Source organism: Besnoitia besnoiti, chromosome X (genome assembly GCF_002563875.1).
Source record: "Besnoitia besnoiti strain Bb-Ger1 chromosome X, whole genome shotgun sequence".
NCBI classification, from domain to species: Eukaryota; Apicomplexa; class Conoidasida; order Eucoccidiorida; family Sarcocystidae; genus Besnoitia; species Besnoitia besnoiti.
The window spans coordinates 649,279-668,233 of record NC_042365.1 but is presented as its reverse complement, the minus strand read 5'-3'; the positions used below and the strand labels follow the sequence as shown (position 1 = coordinate 668,233).

At 60.4% G+C, this 18,955-nt stretch overlaps 2 protein-coding genes across 2 annotated transcripts; one reads left to right on the top strand and one right to left on the bottom strand.

Annotated features, from left to right (window-relative positions):
- Positions 1-509: 509 nt before the first annotated feature.
- BESB_016490 (CBS domain-containing protein) lies at positions 510-8,613 on the top strand (the record flags this gene model as incomplete). The annotated part of the gene is made up of 10 exons (XM_029360364.1): positions 510-811; positions 1,253-1,434; positions 1,867-2,038; positions 2,290-2,444; positions 2,835-2,930; positions 3,381-4,335; positions 4,844-5,105; positions 5,520-5,594; positions 5,851-8,113; positions 8,513-8,613. 10 exons carry the CDS (start codon positions 510-512, stop codon positions 8,611-8,613), a joined length of 4,563 nt encoding a protein of 1,520 aa, XP_029216340.1.
- Positions 8,614-10,591: 1,978 nt separating this feature from the next.
- BESB_016480 (uncharacterized protein) lies at positions 10,592-18,079 on the bottom strand (the record flags this gene model as incomplete). Its single annotated transcript, XM_029360363.1, has 3 exons — positions 10,592-10,642; positions 11,078-11,451; positions 11,983-18,079. 3 exons carry the CDS (start codon positions 18,077-18,079, stop codon positions 10,592-10,594), a joined length of 6,522 nt encoding a protein of 2,173 aa, XP_029216339.1.
- Positions 18,080-18,955: the final 876 nt, after the last annotated feature.

The following is an 18,955-nucleotide window of genomic DNA, read 5'->3' as shown; positions in this document are numbered from 1 at the left end:
ACAAAGCAGAGAAGAAGAGTTATCTTCTCTCCGCACCCGCGACCCGAAGGGCTCTCCGGTGTGCCATCCGGATCGCTGTGCGCCGTTTCATGCCTGTGTCGCTGTATTTCCAAGACTCTGTTGCTTTCGAATTTTTTCAGCGACTCGTTCGTCGGCGTCGCCGAGCTGCAGTGGGCTCCACGTCGTTCGAGTCCGTGGGCTCATGTTCGTTGCCTTTCCAGCGCATGGGCGCTGCGGTATTCTCCTCTTTTCTCGCGCGCGAACCCGCCGCTTCTTCTTCTCTGCAACTGTCCGCGTCGACTTTTTTCCATCCCTGCGTGTGCTCACCTTCTCGCTTTCTCCTTGTGGCTGTCGCCTTTTGTGAGTCCGCTTCGGCCGCGTTATTGGCTCGTTGACTCCGCCCTCTTTTGGCGCTGCGCTTCGTGCGGCGGGCGTGTGCGTCGCCGCTTGTCCGTGGGAGTCGCGTGCGCTGACGTCCTCTACGTATTTTCGCTTTTAGTTGCGCGAATATGGGCGACGAGCTCGCGTCGGCGTTGCCACCGGCCGGCTCCATCACGCTGGCGGTGTGCTGCGCGCTTGGGAGTGCGATGTTTTCGGGCCTGACGCTGGGGCTTCTCACGCTGGACATTGTGCAGTTGAAGCTGCTGATTAATCGGCCGAACAAGACGCCGCAGGACGAGCGGAACGCGAGGCACGCACGGAAAATCCTCCCACTCCGGTCCGATGGAAACTACCTCCTCGTCACCCTTCTCACGGGGAACGTCGCCGTCAACGCAGGCTTCTCCATTCTCCTCGGGGACCTCACAGATGGGTACGCATACTAAGAGGCAGACGAAGAAAGGAAAACACACACAGCGAAAAAATGCGCCAGAAGCCAGCATCGACAGCGGACCGCCGTCGTAAGCGGCGGGGAGCAGGCACCTCGCCGCCGCGTGCAAGGCGAATCGTCAAAAGAGCGATTTTGTTCAATCCATATCCGATGCTGCGCCGACGTGTGCATATGTGTGAGTCTGTGTTGACATCAGCATCTTGCATTCGACTGCAGTTTTGATTTTGTTGTGGTGACTGCGCCGAGCGGCACGCGAGAGATACTTTGCGCACCGTGTGCGGTCCTGGCAAGCGAGACAGGAGACAGAGAGGTAGGGAGAGGGAGAGAAAGTGCGAGAGAGAGATATACAGAGAGAGGCGACCCACTGCGCGTGGCTGGCATGAGTTGCGCGGGACTTGCTGCGTTGCGCGTCTGCGTCTTCAGGCTCGTCGGCTTTCTGGTGTCGACTGTGGTCATTACGATCTTTGGAGAAATCATTCCACAGGCCGCCTGCGCTAGACACGGCCTCCTCGTCGGTGGACTCCTCGCGCCGGTCGTCTACGCGCTTGAGTGGCTTCTGTTCCCCGTCGTCAAGCCGATCGCCATGATCCTTAACTGGGTCCTGGGTAAGCTAGCGCTCTTTGAAATCCTTGCCCACTACCCTTTCCGCTGGCTTGGCTCTCTGGTCTCACCAGTATACAAATATTCAAGCACTTATACACATACGTATATATAATCATATATATATATATATATATATATATATATATTCATGTACTGTTATTCACAGACATGTACATATGGACTTGCGCACATACCTACATATACATCTATCTATCTATAGATTATATAGATACATCTGTGCCTTCGGAGACCTCGTGGCTGAACGCCTCCGGGCACATCAAACTGATTCTTAACTTCTATATATGTGTATTTGAAGTCTCTAAGTGGAGAATGGAAGCCCTTACGCTCCGCTGGCTCCGTGCACGCGCCCCGATAGAGCATCGGTCGCGACTGCTCTCCTGGCAGACTTCGAGAATGCGTTGAGTTTTTTTCAGGAGAGGACCTCGGGACGATTTACGACAAGAAGCAGCTGAGTGCATTGGTGGACTACCACGACAACGTGGTTCACGTGCTCACGCGCGACGAGGCGCGTATACTCAAAGGAGGGCTCGAGTTTGCCTTCACGAGGGCTGAGGAGGTGATGACGCCGCTAGAGGAAGTCTACGGGTGAGAGCAGAAATGCGCAAAACACCTCAACGTCAAACAGCAGACAACTATTCGGTCGTGGAGACCCGAATGAACAGGGAAGAGGCCGGGTACACAGCTTTTTTCAGGAAAATTAAGAAGACAGGGACGTCGCCGTCCCGCCACGCCGCTATCTGCGCCTCATTTGTCTAAGAATACATATATATGTGCATATATGCTCATTTAGCCTCTTGTTTCTTTACCGCTCCACGTGCGCGATTCTCTTTTCGTAGCATCGACGTGGACAGCAGGCTGAATTACGATGTGCTCGCGGACGTTCTGTCGAGCGGCTTCAGCCGCATTCCGGTTTTTGATCGCGGCAACTCGCAGTGCATCGTCGGGCTCTTATTCGTGAAGGACCTGATTCTCGTCGATTACCACGCAGAAGGTATGCATCGCGCTCTGACGACGCTCAAGCCCCGCAGACTTACGCACAGAGGCAAGCGTATACACTTCAAAGCGCTCCAATCGCCTGGTGTTTCTCAGTGACGCCCTGAGGCTTGCCGCGACGTCTGCAAAGATCGCAGCGCGGCGCAGACTCTCTAGGAATCGAGAGAGATGCAGCGCAGGAACGCGGCGCGCCCGGTCGCGCCAACACTCTCGTCGGTCACCTCCCTATAGTCGAGTGCCCTGTATAGGCTTCTTGCTTGTTTGTCGTTTTGTGATGATAAAGACGTTTCGTTCTCGCGGGGAAGCCGCTATCCCGCGTGCGTGAGTTCGACTATCCGTTCGGTGCTTTCAGATTTCGTGTGATGCATTTCTGTTTTGCTTTCTCCAGTCGAAGTGCGGACGCTCCTTCAGTTCTTCGGCCGCGGGCTCTATGCCGTCGACGACGACACACCGTTGCTCGAATTGCTTAAGACCTTCAAACAGGGTAAGCCTTCTTCTTCGCTCTCATCGCGTTCAGAAAATTAAGACTTCAAGCAGAAGCCAGGTGGCGCAGCACACAAGAGTCATGCACTCTGCGTTCGGGCCCTGTCGCTGATGCTTTGTGCGTAGAGGGAGCGTGAACCGTGGATGTCATCATGCTTCTAGTTACGAGACGTACATAGAAGATCTAGAGTACAGGGACTTCTTCGTAGATCGGCTGCTTACGTAAATAATCTGCAGTACGATTTTTTGTGGGCTGCGTGGCGAGCGGTGCATTTGAGCCTAGTCTACATGTGCTCGGTTTAAGATGTAGTTATCAACTGAAGTTCTATTGTTTGCTCCATGTTTGTATAACGGCCGGCGCCGCGGCCTCCTCGCATCTCGCGTCTCACGCCTCCTTTTTCCTTCCATTTTTTCAGTTTTTTTGTCTCTTTTCTCTGTGCGACGGGTGCAGGCGAGACGCATCTGGCGGTGGTGCGGCGGGTGGCGGACGACGGCGAGGGCGACCCGTTTTACATGCACGTGGGCATCATTACGCTGGAGGACGTCCTCGAGGAGATTCTGCAGGACGAGATCAACGACGAGTTCGAGCGAGACAAGTCGCGCAGTCACCGGCGCCGGCATCCGCGTCTCGCGCCTGCGGGCGACGCCGGCATGGCCTACTTCTCGCAGACCGGCTCGCTGGCGCCGCGTCTCTCGGTCTCCTCGAACGTCTGGCCTTCCAAGGGTGAGGAGGACGCGTTCTTGCGGAGCCTAGCGGCGGAGGAGAGCGGCCGCGCCAAGGCGAGCGAAAAAAGCAAGCCGCGACAACGCGAGTGTCAGCGCAAGCTCTGGTCGCGGGGCGGGCGGCGCCGCGGCAGCACCGGCAGCAGCCACGCGCCGCTCAACTCCGCAGAGTGCCGAGGCGCAATCGACGGCGAGAGCGACGCGGAAAGCCAGCCGAGCGGCGGAGGAGGGGTCGAGGAGCGGCAGGCTCGAAAGGGCCGCGACGCGCCTTCGTCGTTCTTCAGCAGGCTGTGCTGCCCCAAGAAGCCCGCCGCCGAATGGCGGAAGGGTGCGGGAGCGACGCGGGCGCGGAAGGCCTCGGCCAACGAGGCGCGCAGCAACGGCGGCGCCGCGGACTGCCAGCGGCTCCTGCGGGAGATGCGCAGCAGAGGCGTCTCGAGCGAGGGCGGCGGCGAAGGGCTCGAAATGATGCCGCTGGCCCCGGTCGCGCCGCCCCCCCTCGAGACCGAGCGGAGAGCGGAGGAAGATGCGGAGGCTGAGGACGCCACGGAGCAGAACGAGGGAATCTGCACGCGACACCTCGAGCTCTTCCCCTCCTGGGGCTGGCGCGGCGACCGCTCGAGCTACGCGGCGAAACTCCTCATGCGAGGCAAGCTGAAGATGTTCTACGACTCGCACCACCGGTAAGCACTTCCACTTGGAGCCTTGGGGGGAGAGGGGAGAGGCAGGAGCCTGTCGGGTTAAACGCTAAACGCAAAGACGCAATACGCAAGCCCCTATTCTAGATCATAAACACGGGGTCATCGCGCACGCTGAACGAATGCGGGTGTAGAGAAAGACGAATTGCGAGGCGGATGTGCAGACAGATGCGTCGCGAGAAGAGCAGAGAGAAGGCGAACTCCGCAAGAAAGAGCTCGAATAGAGGGTTTTGGGGGGCCTCGTTCTGAGGGGGTTTGGAAGCCCTTCGCCATCACATATGTTTCCCGAGTCAAACAGTCAGGCGCGTCAATCACTCGTGTCTTTTTCCCTGTTAACTGGTCCGGTTTTTTTTAGTACTTTTTCACGGTCGATGCAGGCTTTTCGATGTTTTGTCTTTTTTTCAGTTCAAACGTCTGTTCCTTGTTCAGCGCTCTACTGTGCGGTTCTCGGGGGCGAAATGGAGTGCTTTTGTTCTTCCATTTCTTTTTTCAGGACCCGGACGGCGGAGCCTTTCACGGCGACTGAGGGGCGCGCTATCGCGTCTTTCCTCTCTTCGTCGACGCCCGCATTTTCGCCGCAGATCGTTCAGGAGTCGCTGCTCGTTTCACTACTCTCCTTCTTCTGCTGCATCCAACCGCCGCCGGGTTCGCTCCTCTGGCGCTCGCCGCTCCATCCTGAAATCCTTCCACACCGAAAGGCCGGCGAGCGAACCGGCGCTGCGGCCTTCCAGCCCTTCGCCGTTGTTATCCTCTATGTAAGCTGTAGACGAATATATATATATATATACACGTGTTTATAGGGCTTTGTTTTCGTTGCAAGCTGCCGGCATGCCGAATGCGGAGCGAAGTGATCGACCGATTTCGTGCGTGCAGCCTCATGTTTAGCGCGTAGAAGATCTTGGATGCATGTGTGGCTGCAGGGCGCCTTGCTAGAAGACCGATACTCTATAATATAACTATATATATTTACATATGTTATCTAATAATCTGGATATATATGTTGTATATGCGTTACTGTATATGCGTTGTGAGGGGAAGGCGCATGAGTTTTACTTCATTACGGCTTTTCTACCTTACCTTGGTCCGCCTTCGCCGCGCCACTCGGTCTTACCTGCGTCTGCGTGCATCGGGGAAAATGTGGCTTTCTGTTTATTTTCTTTTATTTGTAGGGACGCGTTCGGCTGTACGTGGGCGAAGAAGCGATTCCGTGCACCACTGGGCCCTGGTCATGCCTGGCGCTCAAGGTGAGGCGGGAGCCCCAGAGACTGCGAAGGAAGCGCGATATGCATTCCGCGGCTAGTGCAATGTTTCCTCGTTTCTCTCCCGCGCACAGGCTATGATTGCCAGTATCTCAGACTCCGCGTGACGGTCTCGTGGCGTGCCTCCCAGTCCGCTGAACGTTCTCCGCAGTCCGCTTTTCGAGGGCAGACACCATGTCTTCGAGAGGACGAGTGTTTTCATAAGTGAGTCTTTTTTCGTGTTGCTTTAATCACTTTGCAGGCGCTTGGAAGTCCTCCTCCGTTCCTTCTCGGTCAGGCGTCATCGGAGAGGTCGGGCGAGACAGGGGCTGTTTCCCGCAGCCCGTCACCCGTGCCGCAAGGCACCGCGCCCTCGGCGAGTGCGGGAGAGGCCGCTTCAGCGGAGCCAGTCTGGCGCTCGGCGGCTTCGCCCTGCGCCAATTTTTACCATTTTGCCGAGTCCGCGGCGCATGCGGCGGCCTTCCCCGACTTCCTCTCTTCGTCTGGCTCTTCGCGCGCGTCGTCTGCATCGGCGCCCGCGGAGTCTGCAGGCCGCGAGCTCGCCGGCACTCCGCCGCAGGACGGTGTGTCTCCGCGCCGCGCCCTACCTGCGGCTGCCTCGGCGGCCTGCGCCTCTTCGTGGGCCTCCTCCTCGTCTGCAGCAAGCCATCCCTCTCGCCAGCGTCTGTGGCCGTCGGCGCGTGGCTCGCCGGTCGCCCTTCCTCTCTCGTCCCTTCCTTCTTCCTCTTCGCCGCTGTCTGCGTTCCCCCTCGGGCTGCGCGAGAGTCGCGTGCACCAGCCCGCCGTCGACGCCGCGTCTCCTCTCTCGACATTTTCGCTCTGCGGAGCCGAGGCGGTCGCACAGCTCGCCGAAGACTCGTCTTTGTTTGCTTCTCGTCTTGGTGCGGCGGAGGAGGACGGCGCGGGACCTGTCGGCGGACGAGAAGAAGACCGCGAGGCCTCGCGCTGCACGCCGCCGGCAGACGCGGACCGTACAGAACGGCGCCGCGCGCTTCGACGCAGCGGCGCCGCCCCCCATACAGGAGGCTCTGATGCGGACGTCTCGAACGCGGAGTGTCGTCGTGCCTGCGAGTGCGCGCTGCCTGGCGGGCGCCCGCCAGAGGCGCGGTCGGCAGCCGGCAGGTGGAAGGGCCCTTGGCGCTGCAGTCGCAAGCGCGACAGCCCGCGGTACGCCCCGCTGGTGCCGCGGCGCCGGCTGCTCAGCGACGCCTCTGCGGCCGCGGACGCGCCCGCCGCGCGCACAGCGTCTCGCGCAGCCCGAGGCTCCCTCGTCGGCAGGCACTCGCAGGCAGTCGGCTCGACGCGTGTGGAGGACATCGACAGCGACGGCGCGCCTCGCTCCTCGCGGTGGCGCCGTTCCCAGAGTGCAGGCGAACTGCCCGGCAGCCGCGCGGTCTCGCAGGAGTCGCTTCTCGCTCGGCTTCGCGCGGATCTGAGTGAGGCAGGGGAGGACGGCGAGGAGGATGCGCGTTGTGCGTCTCACTCCTTTGACGCCGCGCTGCGGCCGCGCTGGGCGTCTTCGCAGGCAGGAGGCGCGGGCGCAGGCCTCGGCGCCCGTTTGAGGGACGGCTGGGCGCAGGCCACTGCGTCGAATTCGAACGCGTCTCTGCAGAGCGTCGAGGCAGACGTGGAGGGGTGCCGCGCGGCGTGCGTTTTGGAGGACCCTCAGCGGCGAGTGCATCTCGAGGAAGTCTGCGTGTGCGGCGTCTCTCTGCCGTGGTCGCCGGCCGCTGGGGCGAGAGGCGAGGGCGCGGCCTACGAGGCAGAGCGCGCTGAGGACGCGACGAAAAACAGCGCTGACTTTGCAGCTGCATCTCGGCGGAGAGACGAATCACTGGAGGAGGATGGGAAGCCTGCCACGTGCCTCCCGCGACTTCCTTTCCAGACACACGCGGCGCGAAGCAAGCCGAGAAAAAACGCGCGCGAGAGGTCCCCTGAGCGGAATTACCTGTTCCACTGGGGCGACCTTGGCGCAGGCTCCTCGGGCGCGGCGCAGGAGACTCGGCAGGGGAAAGAGGGAGAGAGCGAGGACGCGCGTCACACCTGCGTCGACCCGAAGTCACGGCCCCAACAAACTCTGGAGGAACAAATGCGCATGCAGAACCTCAGACTTCGCCACGCGGCGCGGCGGCTGCAGGAGGAACTCGGGTGCGACGGAGCGCAGGAACGCGTCAAAGGCCAGGCAGAAGGCTCTTCGGCGCAGACTGGAGAGGAGGAGGCATACGCACAGAGTGCGAACCTCGATGCGGAACTTCACCAAGATCTTCTGAACGGAAACACAGGGCTGCGCGCCATGCTGTCCACAGAAGAGGGAGAGAAGGCAGGGAAGAAGCAGACAAAGGACAAAGACCTCGACGGAGCTGGAACGCGCGAGGCCCTGTGGCGAGAAATCGATGCCTGGGTGCAGTCGGAGCAGAAAATGGAAGCGGAGCGCAGCGACGACGGCCACGTCGCCAAGCCGCGATCAGTTGGTGTATATACACCTGACTACACTGCCATTACAGGTACGTGCGTTGGCGGAGTTTACCCTGCGCGCGACGTTTTTTGTTTCTTTCACGCTCAGCAGTTTGGACGCATGAAGCACCGTGTCGCAGCCGGCTCAGACGCATGCACTCCAGAGAGCGCGGAATCATGGGGTTGAGGACTCTCGCGTGATCGCCGCACGCCCGTCGCACACGAACGGCGCCGATATTTGCACCAGTTGGGACGAAGAGTGTGCCACACTATACATGATGGCGAGCGTGCGGCTTGATATAATTTGGTAAAAGAGCCTCGCCACTCCTGGCGTCCACACTGCCGAGCGGCTGGGTAGCGCCAAGGCATGCAACCGAACCAGAAAGGGTGGTGTTCTGTTGCATACGGAGGCGACCTCTCTGCATTCTCTTGTTTCGCTGCGTCTGCAGAGGGTTCTTGCGGACTCCTTGTCATTCCGCGCTGGTTTTACGTCCTCACGGTCAAGGCGTCTCTAGATCTCGAGCGGAAGCGCCAAGCCAGAAGCACGTAGACAGAGCTCTGCGAAGACAGTGGGAGTGCCTAGGGCAAATCCTGGGCCTTGTCAAGGAGGCGTTACCACGTTCTCCATCGAGATGCCCTCGGGTGGGCGAGGCGCCATAGTCCAATTCGCTCGATTGACGCTCTCCTGCGGACAGCTTCTCCTTCAGCTGCTGCAGCTGCCTAGCGCCTCTGCGCACACCGGGCGCGCGGCTCGCTCAGGCTTAGTGATAGGTCTGCGAAGGCGCGTATATCCCTCTGTCTATATCTCTCTTCCTATATCTCTTAAATCCCCCTCTGTCCATCTGAATCAATCTCCCTATATCTATCTCTCTGTCCATACATATATATGTATACATGAGATAGTATTCGCAGCAAACGTGTTTCGTTACCCCCCGGCATGAGCCATTTTGTCGTGCGCACTTCGCGATCCTGCGCGGCGCATGGACCTCGCAGGCACTGTTCCTGCCTCCGTGGAAATTTGAGAGTTCTGCCGGCTCGCGGCTGCTTGCATCCGACGGCAGAGACTTTTTCGGATGGCCAAAGCGCGTAGGGAGCTGCAAACGTCGGCTCAGCGAAAAATTGATTTTCTGTCAAACGCCTTTCGAGATTGTGTCCGTGGACCGAAACTTTGTGCGCTCGCGCAGCCGAGGCACACCAGCTCATCCGGATCCACACGGTCTTCCACTATGCAATGCAATTTTTGCATATACTTTTATGTATGCGTTGATATACTTATATTTATATATATATTTCCGAAGATAGAGGCGTAGTAATTCGCGCATGATGCGTATTCCAATATTTGTGCGCCGGCGTAGATGCTTTTGTATATGCATATTTGCATGCATAAAAAGTACGCATGAAGGTGTGAGGCTATCTGTTCATACGCGCGTCTGTAACGCATACATAGAGGGGACAACAGGCCTTCAGCTGCGGAGAATGCGACATAGTAATTTTGCGCATGTGACGTTCCGCATGTTGTCGCTGCGCCTCTGTGCACGAAGAGGCGCATCCATGTGGCGCTCTCCTGCAAGGCGGCAGCCTCGACATTTCGTTGAATACGAAATACCAAGCGTTTCCAGGCCCCACTTCCCCTGCCTCTGCTCAGCCCTCTGCTCCGACTCACCCACTCGTATATCTCTTTGTCTATCTTTGAGCGTATATCTCGAGACAGGGACGCAGAAGCACGTGAGTTCCTGCAAAGTAGCCTTTCAGATGAAACATGCGCACCGTATGCCACTGGTATTGGAGCGGAAATAAAGAAGACATGTGGCGCGGCAGCCTAGAACAACTTCAGTCAAACGTCATTTGAGGACAAGAGCTCCTTCGGGCATCGCCTACAGATCGGCGGGCTTTGACGGAAAGCGGGTTGCGAGGGAAACAAACAGCGAAGACATCGAACACACAAACATATATATACATATATATATTTATATGCATGTATGCGGAATCGTAAACTGATTACGAGCACACAATTGAGAGCCTCGGAGTAAATGAAAAAATGCTGTTCGATACATACATAAATATATATAGATATATATGCATCTAAATATATATATATATATATGCATGTGGGTATTAATAGATCATACGCAATTATATCTCCACACCAATTCTTTCCGTGAACTTGCATGACTCCGCGGCCGTCGGGCCTGCCGTCGGCGTTAATTCCTTTTCTCACGACTTCCTCTCGCCTTGTGTTTTTTCCTCACTACGCGTGCAGCCGCACTGCTGCAATCCCTGAGTCTGCAAGGTTTTCCCAAACCTTTGCATCCACGCGAACTCCGCTGTGGCGCAGCGTGTCTCAAAGTCGCCATCCCGCGCGGATTCGGGGTGACGACACAGCGCTCAAGTCAGGCGAGAGCCGAGCGCGATGGAAAGCGCCCTCACGCAGTCATCAAGCGTTGGAGTGTAATCTGTGTCGCAGTGCAGCAGACCCTGGCTGACCCTCGAAAAGCGTTTTCGAAACAAGTCACAGATCTAACGAGACCTCAGAACGAAGAGAGCCCAGAGCCCGGGGCGAGCAGGCGGCGTTCCAGGCCCTGAATCAAGAGGCGAAAAAAACAAAAGGCCGAACACATGAAGTAGTTTAGACTGGTGTAGAACGCGGACTCTACCAAAGGAGACCAGGCCGTTGTCATAATAAACGCATACCACATATGTACGCTCCTACGCAGACAGGGACTCACCTCTGTCTTTCGCATGGTGTCAAACTGCACGCGTCCTCAAACTGACTTCACAGCGCATCCCGAAGCCGACACATGGTCGGGCGTTTCACACGCGTCTCCCCAGTCACTCACAAATATATATAGATGTATACAGAGAAAGCGAAACGTAGACATGCCTCTACATATATATATGTATATGCATGTATACGTATGCGTGTAACTTTCATTGGGCTCTACTGTCTTTGCAAGCCGACCAAATACCCCGCGCCTGCTTGCCACTAATACGAGCCTCGACTCTGTTCCTCTTACCACAAAATAGTTGAGCTGAGTTTCCAGCAGTTTCAACTCGCGCGCGAGACGCGCTTTATCTCTTGACGTGCCTCGCTTCACCTTCCCCGTGCGACTCCCTCCGGCGATCGCACGCGCTGCCCTCAGCGTCGTCGCCGCCCCGGCGGATTGTCGCGTTCCGCTTGCCTCTGCATGCCTGAGCGACGGCGCCGCTCCGCCCCCACAGCGCCCGCTGGAAGGCGGCGCAGCCTCACGTGAGTCTCGAGGCGCTGCCGGCGCGCAAGTTCGCGGAGAGGGCGAGACGCGAGACGGCGTCGACGCAGAGGGAGACACCGACCGGGGGGAGCGCCCGCGACCCGAACGAGGGCCTTCGATGGGCGAGCGGAGAAGACGCGCTGACCGAGAAACGCACACACACCAATGAACGACTGATGATGCCTATAGAGCTGAGCGCTGAGGATGTACTCGGATGGCGCCGCGCAGGGTAGCGCGCACGTCCTTTGATCGGGGATGGAGCGGTACGTGCAGAATGCGCGGACAACAGCCTGAGCGGTCAGAGATCCCCCTGACATCTGCTGGCAACCGACGCCACACACACCCGATCTACGCGGCGACACACAGCCGACAGGGAACCGCCACAGAGGCAGCCTACGAGTCTGCTGAACGCCTCTGTCTAGGCGGCTCGTGAGAAAAAAAGATCAAGGAAGTGGCGGAGGTCTCCTCGCGACAAGCTGGAGAATCGAGTACAAGCGTGTCGTCGCGCCTCACTCTAGGGTTCGGGTTAAGGACTGGAACTAGGGCTTAAATGAAGCGAATGCAATATGGATGAGTTTCCGAATTTGAAACGTTGAAAACTGAGCAAATGCATGATAAGCTAAAATAGAGATATAAATGATCACAACTCCTAACGACGTCCTCGGACTTACCTAGCTGCGCAGCGAGCAAAATGTCGTATCGGTCGGAGTCGTTAGGTCCCCCCGCGATCTTCGCAGAATTCCAGTCGCTGTCACATGTCGCAGATATGTGTCCGCAGCCTTTCTCACCCTTGGGTGGAACCGCCGCCCGCGCTCCTTCGCGGTCGGCTCGCTCCAGGAAAAGCTCGAAGGACGCTTCCCCGTCATGCTCAGCGAGAAATGCCGCCAGAGCTCCCTCCGACGCCCTCACAGCGACTGCGTAAGGCGACAGCGATTGCGCCCAAGGCGCCTGAGGCTCCAGCCGACGCGCACCAGAATCTGGACCCGCATTGGAAATAGACATGGCACCAGCAAGATGACGCCGCAGTTCATCGCGGTGAACGCCCGTGAGCGCCTCCTGCCAGGCCTCCACATACCAGCCTGGCGGCGCGACAGCGGCTTGGGGCCTGCCCGCCGAAGCGCGAGAGTCCGCAGCCATGGACGGAGACACAAAAAAGGCTGGAGACGGTCGACAGCTCGGCGGTGTTCTTTGCGAAGAAAGCGAATCGTGGAACAGCCAGCTCGAGGCCAAACTGCTCGACGAAGGCGCAACTGAAGACGCGCCGCATGAAGCCCTGACGACCCCCACCGACGAAGGTCGGAGCTGAACCTGAGCCACGGGGCTCTCCAAAACTGGCGAACCTTCATCTGCCGTTGGCGTGGCTTCCTTGCGAGGCGTGTGTCCCCTTCTGCTTCCTCTGGGATTTTCAGCTTCCGCCTCTTCCCGCGCCGGTCTCAGCCGTGTGCTGGCCCTGTACGAGGGCGCGACGAGCTCCGCGATGAGCCACACACTCGCGAATGCTTGTGCATCGTCTGGGGAGTCGCTATCACTCGAATCAAACGTCTTAATAAGCTTCGGGCGGCGTCCACCCGCGAACGCAGCCGCGGGATCGCCGCAGAAGTCTTCTATCTCTGTGTGATCTGCCGCGTTGCCTGAGTCGCGACCGCCCTCCGCGTGTCGAGGGCGCTGCAGCGAAGAGGCCTCTGAGTTCGGCGCATCGGGAGGCGCGTCCTGTCGTGGCGACCCGCTGCGTCGAGCCTTTGCAGTGTCGTGCGTTGAAAGCGAAAAAGCAAGAGGCGGCTGACCGCCGGCGGAAGGCCCAGCCTGGCTGTCGGGGCCTCCGCGGCGGCAGGGGCTCGCCAGACTGGAGTGTACATACACCATTTCCTCCTCCGTCCAGTCAAAGAAAAGCGGGTCGAATGAAAGCCCTTCGCCGCGGCGTCGTGCGTCACGACACGCCGCGGCGGCCGAGTCCGCCTGCGTCGCCAGTGTCCGGGGAGCCTGTGGGCGTCGTCGTCTCTCTCCCTGTTCTTCGGGATCGCGCTCGGAAACCCCAGATGCCTCGACGAGCCTCTGCGGGCTCCGCGTCCCCTGGGGCTCGGGGCTCCGGAAAAACATTGCCACCACGGACGCCGACGAGAAAGATGAAAACGCGGAGATCCGCTCGCGGGCGCCCAGCGGCTCGCACCGCCCAGCCTCTCGGGCAGCATCCCAGAATCCATCCGGCAACGCCTCGCCTTCCTCGTGCAGCGCGCTGCGACCTCCTTGAGGCGGGAGGCGGCCCTGCTTTGTCGAGGTCGGCGCGCCGCCTTCCTCCTCTGTCTCGCTTCCCTCTGAGGATGCGCTGTCCGCGCTGGCCTCCCGCGCCCGTCCGCCTGCACGCCCCCTCTGCTGGTGCCTGAGCAGCCGCGCCTGCCGCCGCTCCAGCTTCGCGGGCAGCCGCGCGACTGCGTACTGCCGCGGGGCGGGGGCCCCTGAAGACAAACGCGGGGAAGTCAAAGGAGGGTCGGGAAGCGAGTCAACACCAGCCACCCTCCTGCCGAAGCCGGGCGACGTGCGCGCGGAGCCCGTCAGGAAGCCAGACGAAGCTGCGAAGGCCGACGACGCTAGCCCCGCAGCTGCACGAGAAGAGGCGCACCACAGCGACGCAGGCGGCGGCGCCGACCCGGAGGCAGCGGAGACAGCCCCGTTCGGGGGCGGAACGCGTGCGTACGCGTCATCGCCAGCCAGTGCAGCAGAGCGCTCCAAAAGCAGCCCCCAGCGCGTCTGCGCCTCCGTGAGCGCGCCGCTGGTTGTCGCCGGATGGACGGGCGTCGCGGCGGGGCCGCCCGTCGTGGCCGACGGCGGCGCCGCCGAGGGAGCCGACGGCGGCGCTGGGGGCGGCGCCGGACAGAGGACGTCGGAGGCACGGCAGGCGTCTTGGCGCCGGGACGAGGAAGAAGAGAAGGCCGGGAGAGCCGAACGTGAGCCTGAACGCGTCGCGGCGCAGAGCGACATCGGCAGCGGCTCGGGCTGCTTCGTGTTGCTATCCTCTCTTCGGTCGCGGCAAATCCCCTGGATGGAGGAATCCTTCGGCGTCCTCACGACCTGCGGCTCACTGACTCCTGGGATTTCAACCTCCGGACGAACGCGGTCGCCTCCGGCCCCAGCCCCGCCTTTTTGGCACCCTTCTGCTCCGTCTAGCGCCTCTCCCAGCGTCGCCGGCCGCGGCTCCAAAGTCTGCGCCTGGCGGTCGCTGAGCTCTACGCAGTTCGCCGCGGGTCCCCGCGTCCCTGATACACTTCCCGTAGCGATTCCAGAAAACTCACGTGGTGGGCTCGCGTGGCATGCCGTGGCGACGGCGGCCTCACGTCTCCTTTCCGCGTCGTTGTCAAGGCCGCCTAAGGCGTCCGCACAGCGCTGCCGTCCCGAGGGTCTTGCAGGCGTGTCGTCCAGCGGCCCAACCTCTCTCTCCACCTCGCACGGCTCAACAAATTTTCGGCTACGGCCCCAAGGGGCTCGCGAATGAAAACGCGAGTCTCCATCAGCCGGGATGGCCGCGGCGTGAATCGGTGCCGCAGCGTTCCGCGACCCGGCCTTCGCCACGAGGCCTTGCTCAGCCGCGGCGCGAGAGTCTCCCTGCCGTGCCTCACAGGCCCCAGGTGCCTCGCGCTGTGAGTCAGCTGCTGTTTGCCTTATTGGCATGAGCTTGTTAGTGTATGCGGCGCTCGCGCTTTGATGACCTGCGTCTCGCGGCGCGGCTTCAACGCCACGTCCTCCCTCGTCGCGCGGCTGTGCCTCAGCAGCTGGCCTTGAGTCGTCCAGCGGCGACGCCGAGTCTGTGACCGAAGGCGGCGAGGGTGCGCCGGGCGCGGAGGCCGTCAACGCGAGCGGCGAAGCGAACCAGCCGGTCGCGGGGCAAAGGCCCTCGCGAAGGGCCCACGAGGCCCGCGGCCCGCGCGGGAGCGGCGCCGGGCTGTCCCCTGGGCGATCGGAGCTCGCAGTCGTTGTGAGCGAGGAAGGAAACGCAGGCAGCGCGCCGCCGCATGTCGAGGCCGAAAGCGACTCCGCTGAGGCGAGCGGGAAGCCCGCCGCGAAGTTCGCAGGCGCGGTGTGCGGCGACGAAAGCGGAAACAACAGGCGCTCCAAGGCGGCGGAGGCGGCCGACGCGCCCGACGTGGCACCCATCGAGGGAGACGCTGTGGACCACGCTGAGGACGGCACGCGGGCAGGAGTTGGCAACGCTGCGAGCGACGCGGAACGTTTGGTGCATGCGTGCGCGTCCTTTGCGACATCGAAGGATGGACTGTTCCACGCCTCAGCCGCAGCCTGAAGCAGAAAGGCAATGTCCTCGCGGTAGGCCACACGCACGGTCAAGGCGCCCTTCCCGCAAGGCAGCGCCAAGCCTGTCTCCTCTGCGTAACCCGCGTCGTCCAGCGAGAGGCTGCGGGCCTCACTGCGCGACGTCCTGCATCCGCAGCGAGTATTTTCGCAGGGGAACGACGCGGACGATACTGCTGACAGCGAAGACGTCGCAGACGTCACCGACGAAGCCGAAGAGGTCGCAGGCCAGGCCACCGCTGAGCGAGGCACGCCCGGCGCAGGCGAGCCCGCGGCCGTAGAGACGCGCCTGCGGCTTCGGCGCCCGGCCCCACCGGCGTCATGGCGGGAGAGACCTCGAGTTGCCGAAGAGGAGCTCGTGGTCGACGGAACGAGCGAAAAAACGACTCGCTTGTTCTGCGGAAAACTGGAGTACGGGTATGGGTCCGGTGGACATACAGCTGCCGGCGTGGAACGCGAGCGCACGTCTTCCGCCGGTGCTTTGCGAAGTTCCCGCAGCATTCCCCAAGACGCGAACTCCGTGGGCAGCGCCTGCGGGCGCCTCGTCGCGCCTGGCGCACACGCCGCGTAGGTCACAACTGAGATTTCCGGTGCAAACGAATTCGAGGAAGACTGAGAGGCGCCCTGCGATCTGCGAGAGGGCGACGCGCAAGACTTGGAAGACGAATGGAGAAGCGAGCCACGCTGGCGGTGACTGAAAGCCCCGTCCGCCCACCGAAACGCGACGGAAGCCTGAAGAGCCCACTGCGGCTGCGAAGCAGCGCTGAGCGCCGCACTGTCGTCCTCAAACGAGACGCGCCTTGTGTCGTCGCACCGCAGTGGCGGGTTGGCGCTTGCGGTTGCCACACTCGCCGGGGTCGCAGGCGACGCCCAGCGAGGCGAGCAGGAGGCCGCAAAAGGGTGCGAAAAGGCGTCGCGCGCGGCGCGCGGTGACAAACTCATGGCAGCTGGACGCGGCTCGACAGAAGGCAACGACTCGGACGACGAAGACGTGGGGCTCTGCGAAGTCCCCGCGAAACGGCATGGAAACGACTGTGCAGTTCGCAGGCGCCCGGGCCCGGTGTCGCAGGCGGCCGAAGCGCGGGATTCCGTTTCGGCTGGCGGTCTGAGGAGTGCAGATGCAGAGGCGAGCAGAGAGTACGTCGGCAGCAGACGCGCAAATGCATGCATCCCGCGCATCGCAGTCGACAAATTTCGGTGCTGGACGTCAGGGGGCTGTCCGTACATCCCGGAAGCGGGTCCTGCAGGCGACCAGGAGGGCGGCGGCGAGCCCGGAGGCAGCGGCGCATACGAAAACGACCACCGCTCAAGGAGCACGCACACCACCGCGTTGTCCTGCTCGCGGACGTGTCTTCCAAACGAAGCAGAGTCTGCTGGCCCCAATGCGGGGTCGGTGGCAGGGCATGCAGAGAGGGGTGAGGAGGCCAAGGCCGCTCCGCCCTGCAACAGATTGTCTCGCTCTGCGTCGTCTCGAGGGCCGCGCCGCGCGAATGTGCTCTTCCCGTAGGAACCGGCATTCGCTCCGAAAGCGCCCGCCACGGCAGACGCGGGGGAAAATCCGCCAGGCGCTGCCGAGCCGCTCTCGCGGCCGCGCTCGCTGCCTTCACTAAAGCCTACACGCCCACCGCCGCGAGACAACACACGGGCCGCGGAAGACTCGTCGCAGCTGTCATGAGCCAGACCTCCGCCGTCTTGAAGTGTCCCCCAAAACCCTCGCGCCCCGCTTCCGCTGCCGCTCTCGGCGGCGCGGCCTGTGTCGATGCGGCTGTCCAGATGCTCCCCTGGGCCGCACTCCCTCAGCGACACGCCAGTCGAGACATTCGGGGGTGGGGTTCGGCTTACAGACGGGGACTTCCGCGAGCGCTCCAGAGACGAGCGCTCGGACGGGAGACTGGTGGGAAACGATAGGGAGGATGACGACGCAGAGAAGGGCTGACAGGATGAAGGCTCGGTGCAAGTCGAGAGGAGAGGGCGCAGCGATGAAAGCAGACCGCAGGATAATGCCGTTGACAGCGGCAGGAAGAGCAGAAAGTCAATGCCTAGCGAGAAGTAAGGGCAGTATGGAAAGGATAAAAGCTGAGGAATAGAAGTCAATAGGGCGCTGCGAAGAGACGGAATCCGAGGCGCCCAGGGCAAGCCGAACGGCGGAACGAAGGGCGACGCCAAGGAAGGAGTGAAAGCAGCGGGAGAGAAGGACGGCGAAGTTTTCCAGTCCGACGATTCAGAGGAACAAGCGCATGAAGACGACGCGAGAGAAGACGAACTAGGAGACCGGCTGCTGCGCACTTGGGGCGGTTCAAATACCTGCGAATCCGCGAAGTATGAGGAGCTTGAAGTGGAGGCAGAAGACGAGGGCGAGAGGGACTGCGAAGGCGAAGAGGAGAGAGACAGTCGAGAGTAGAGAAGTGCTTCGATTGCAGACACAAGCCACTCGGTAAAAACCCCGAGGGCCACCGTCTCGTCTGCCATCCTCAAGAAGCCCGGTTGCTGCTGCTGCTGCACACCTGACTCCACCCATGGAAAGCCAAAGAAATACTTTTCCGGTAAAAAGGCAGAGCTTTAGTCTACAACATAGAAGGCCAAACTACATGTTTGGATCTTTAAAGTGGAATTAAAAGCAACGTAGTTGCAACATATTGGCGATGAGTCCTCCAGTTAGCTTAGGTGACCCGCCGGAGCCAGGCCAGCAAGGCGAGACACGAAAAGGCGCTTGCGAGACACTAGGAGGGGACGGAAAAAAAGCGACCAAAGGGCGATCCAAAGAGAAACAAAGGCTTGCAACGCGATATTCTCCAAACGTGCCTCGCCCTGCCGTTCCGAAACAAGGAATGAGCCAATCATGGAGAAAATATTACACGCGGCCGCCGCACGAGTCAAGCCGGCTCGACGCGGCGTGGCTACGGTGTACCTACAGCGAGGCGGTTAACGAGAGCAAGCGATAAATTTGCAGAGCGAAAAACGAAGGAAGACGCGTTGGAAATCCTTAAAGTCCGAACGATTCCGAGGCCTCGGCTGAACCGAAAGAGGGAGATTATCTGGGAAAGAGTGGGGAGTGACCCTGAAGGAAAGTCGGACGACCGAGTTCGCATGCACGCGCTCGTCTTGTTACAATTCCCCTTTTTGGTTCGAAGCGGTTGACCACGTGGAAAAGGATCATCCGAAACCACGCAAGGCAAGCCTCAAGATTACAGTTTTCCCCGCGATACCTCGTGGGGTCAAGGCAGACGCAGAAAAAGGCCCAACGCGTCCTTGTTTTCCGTGTCGAATGATTCCAATCTACCAACTCTGCTACACGTCCGTATGCTTTAAAGGGGTCCTGGTGACACCACGCACAGCGTAGGTTCA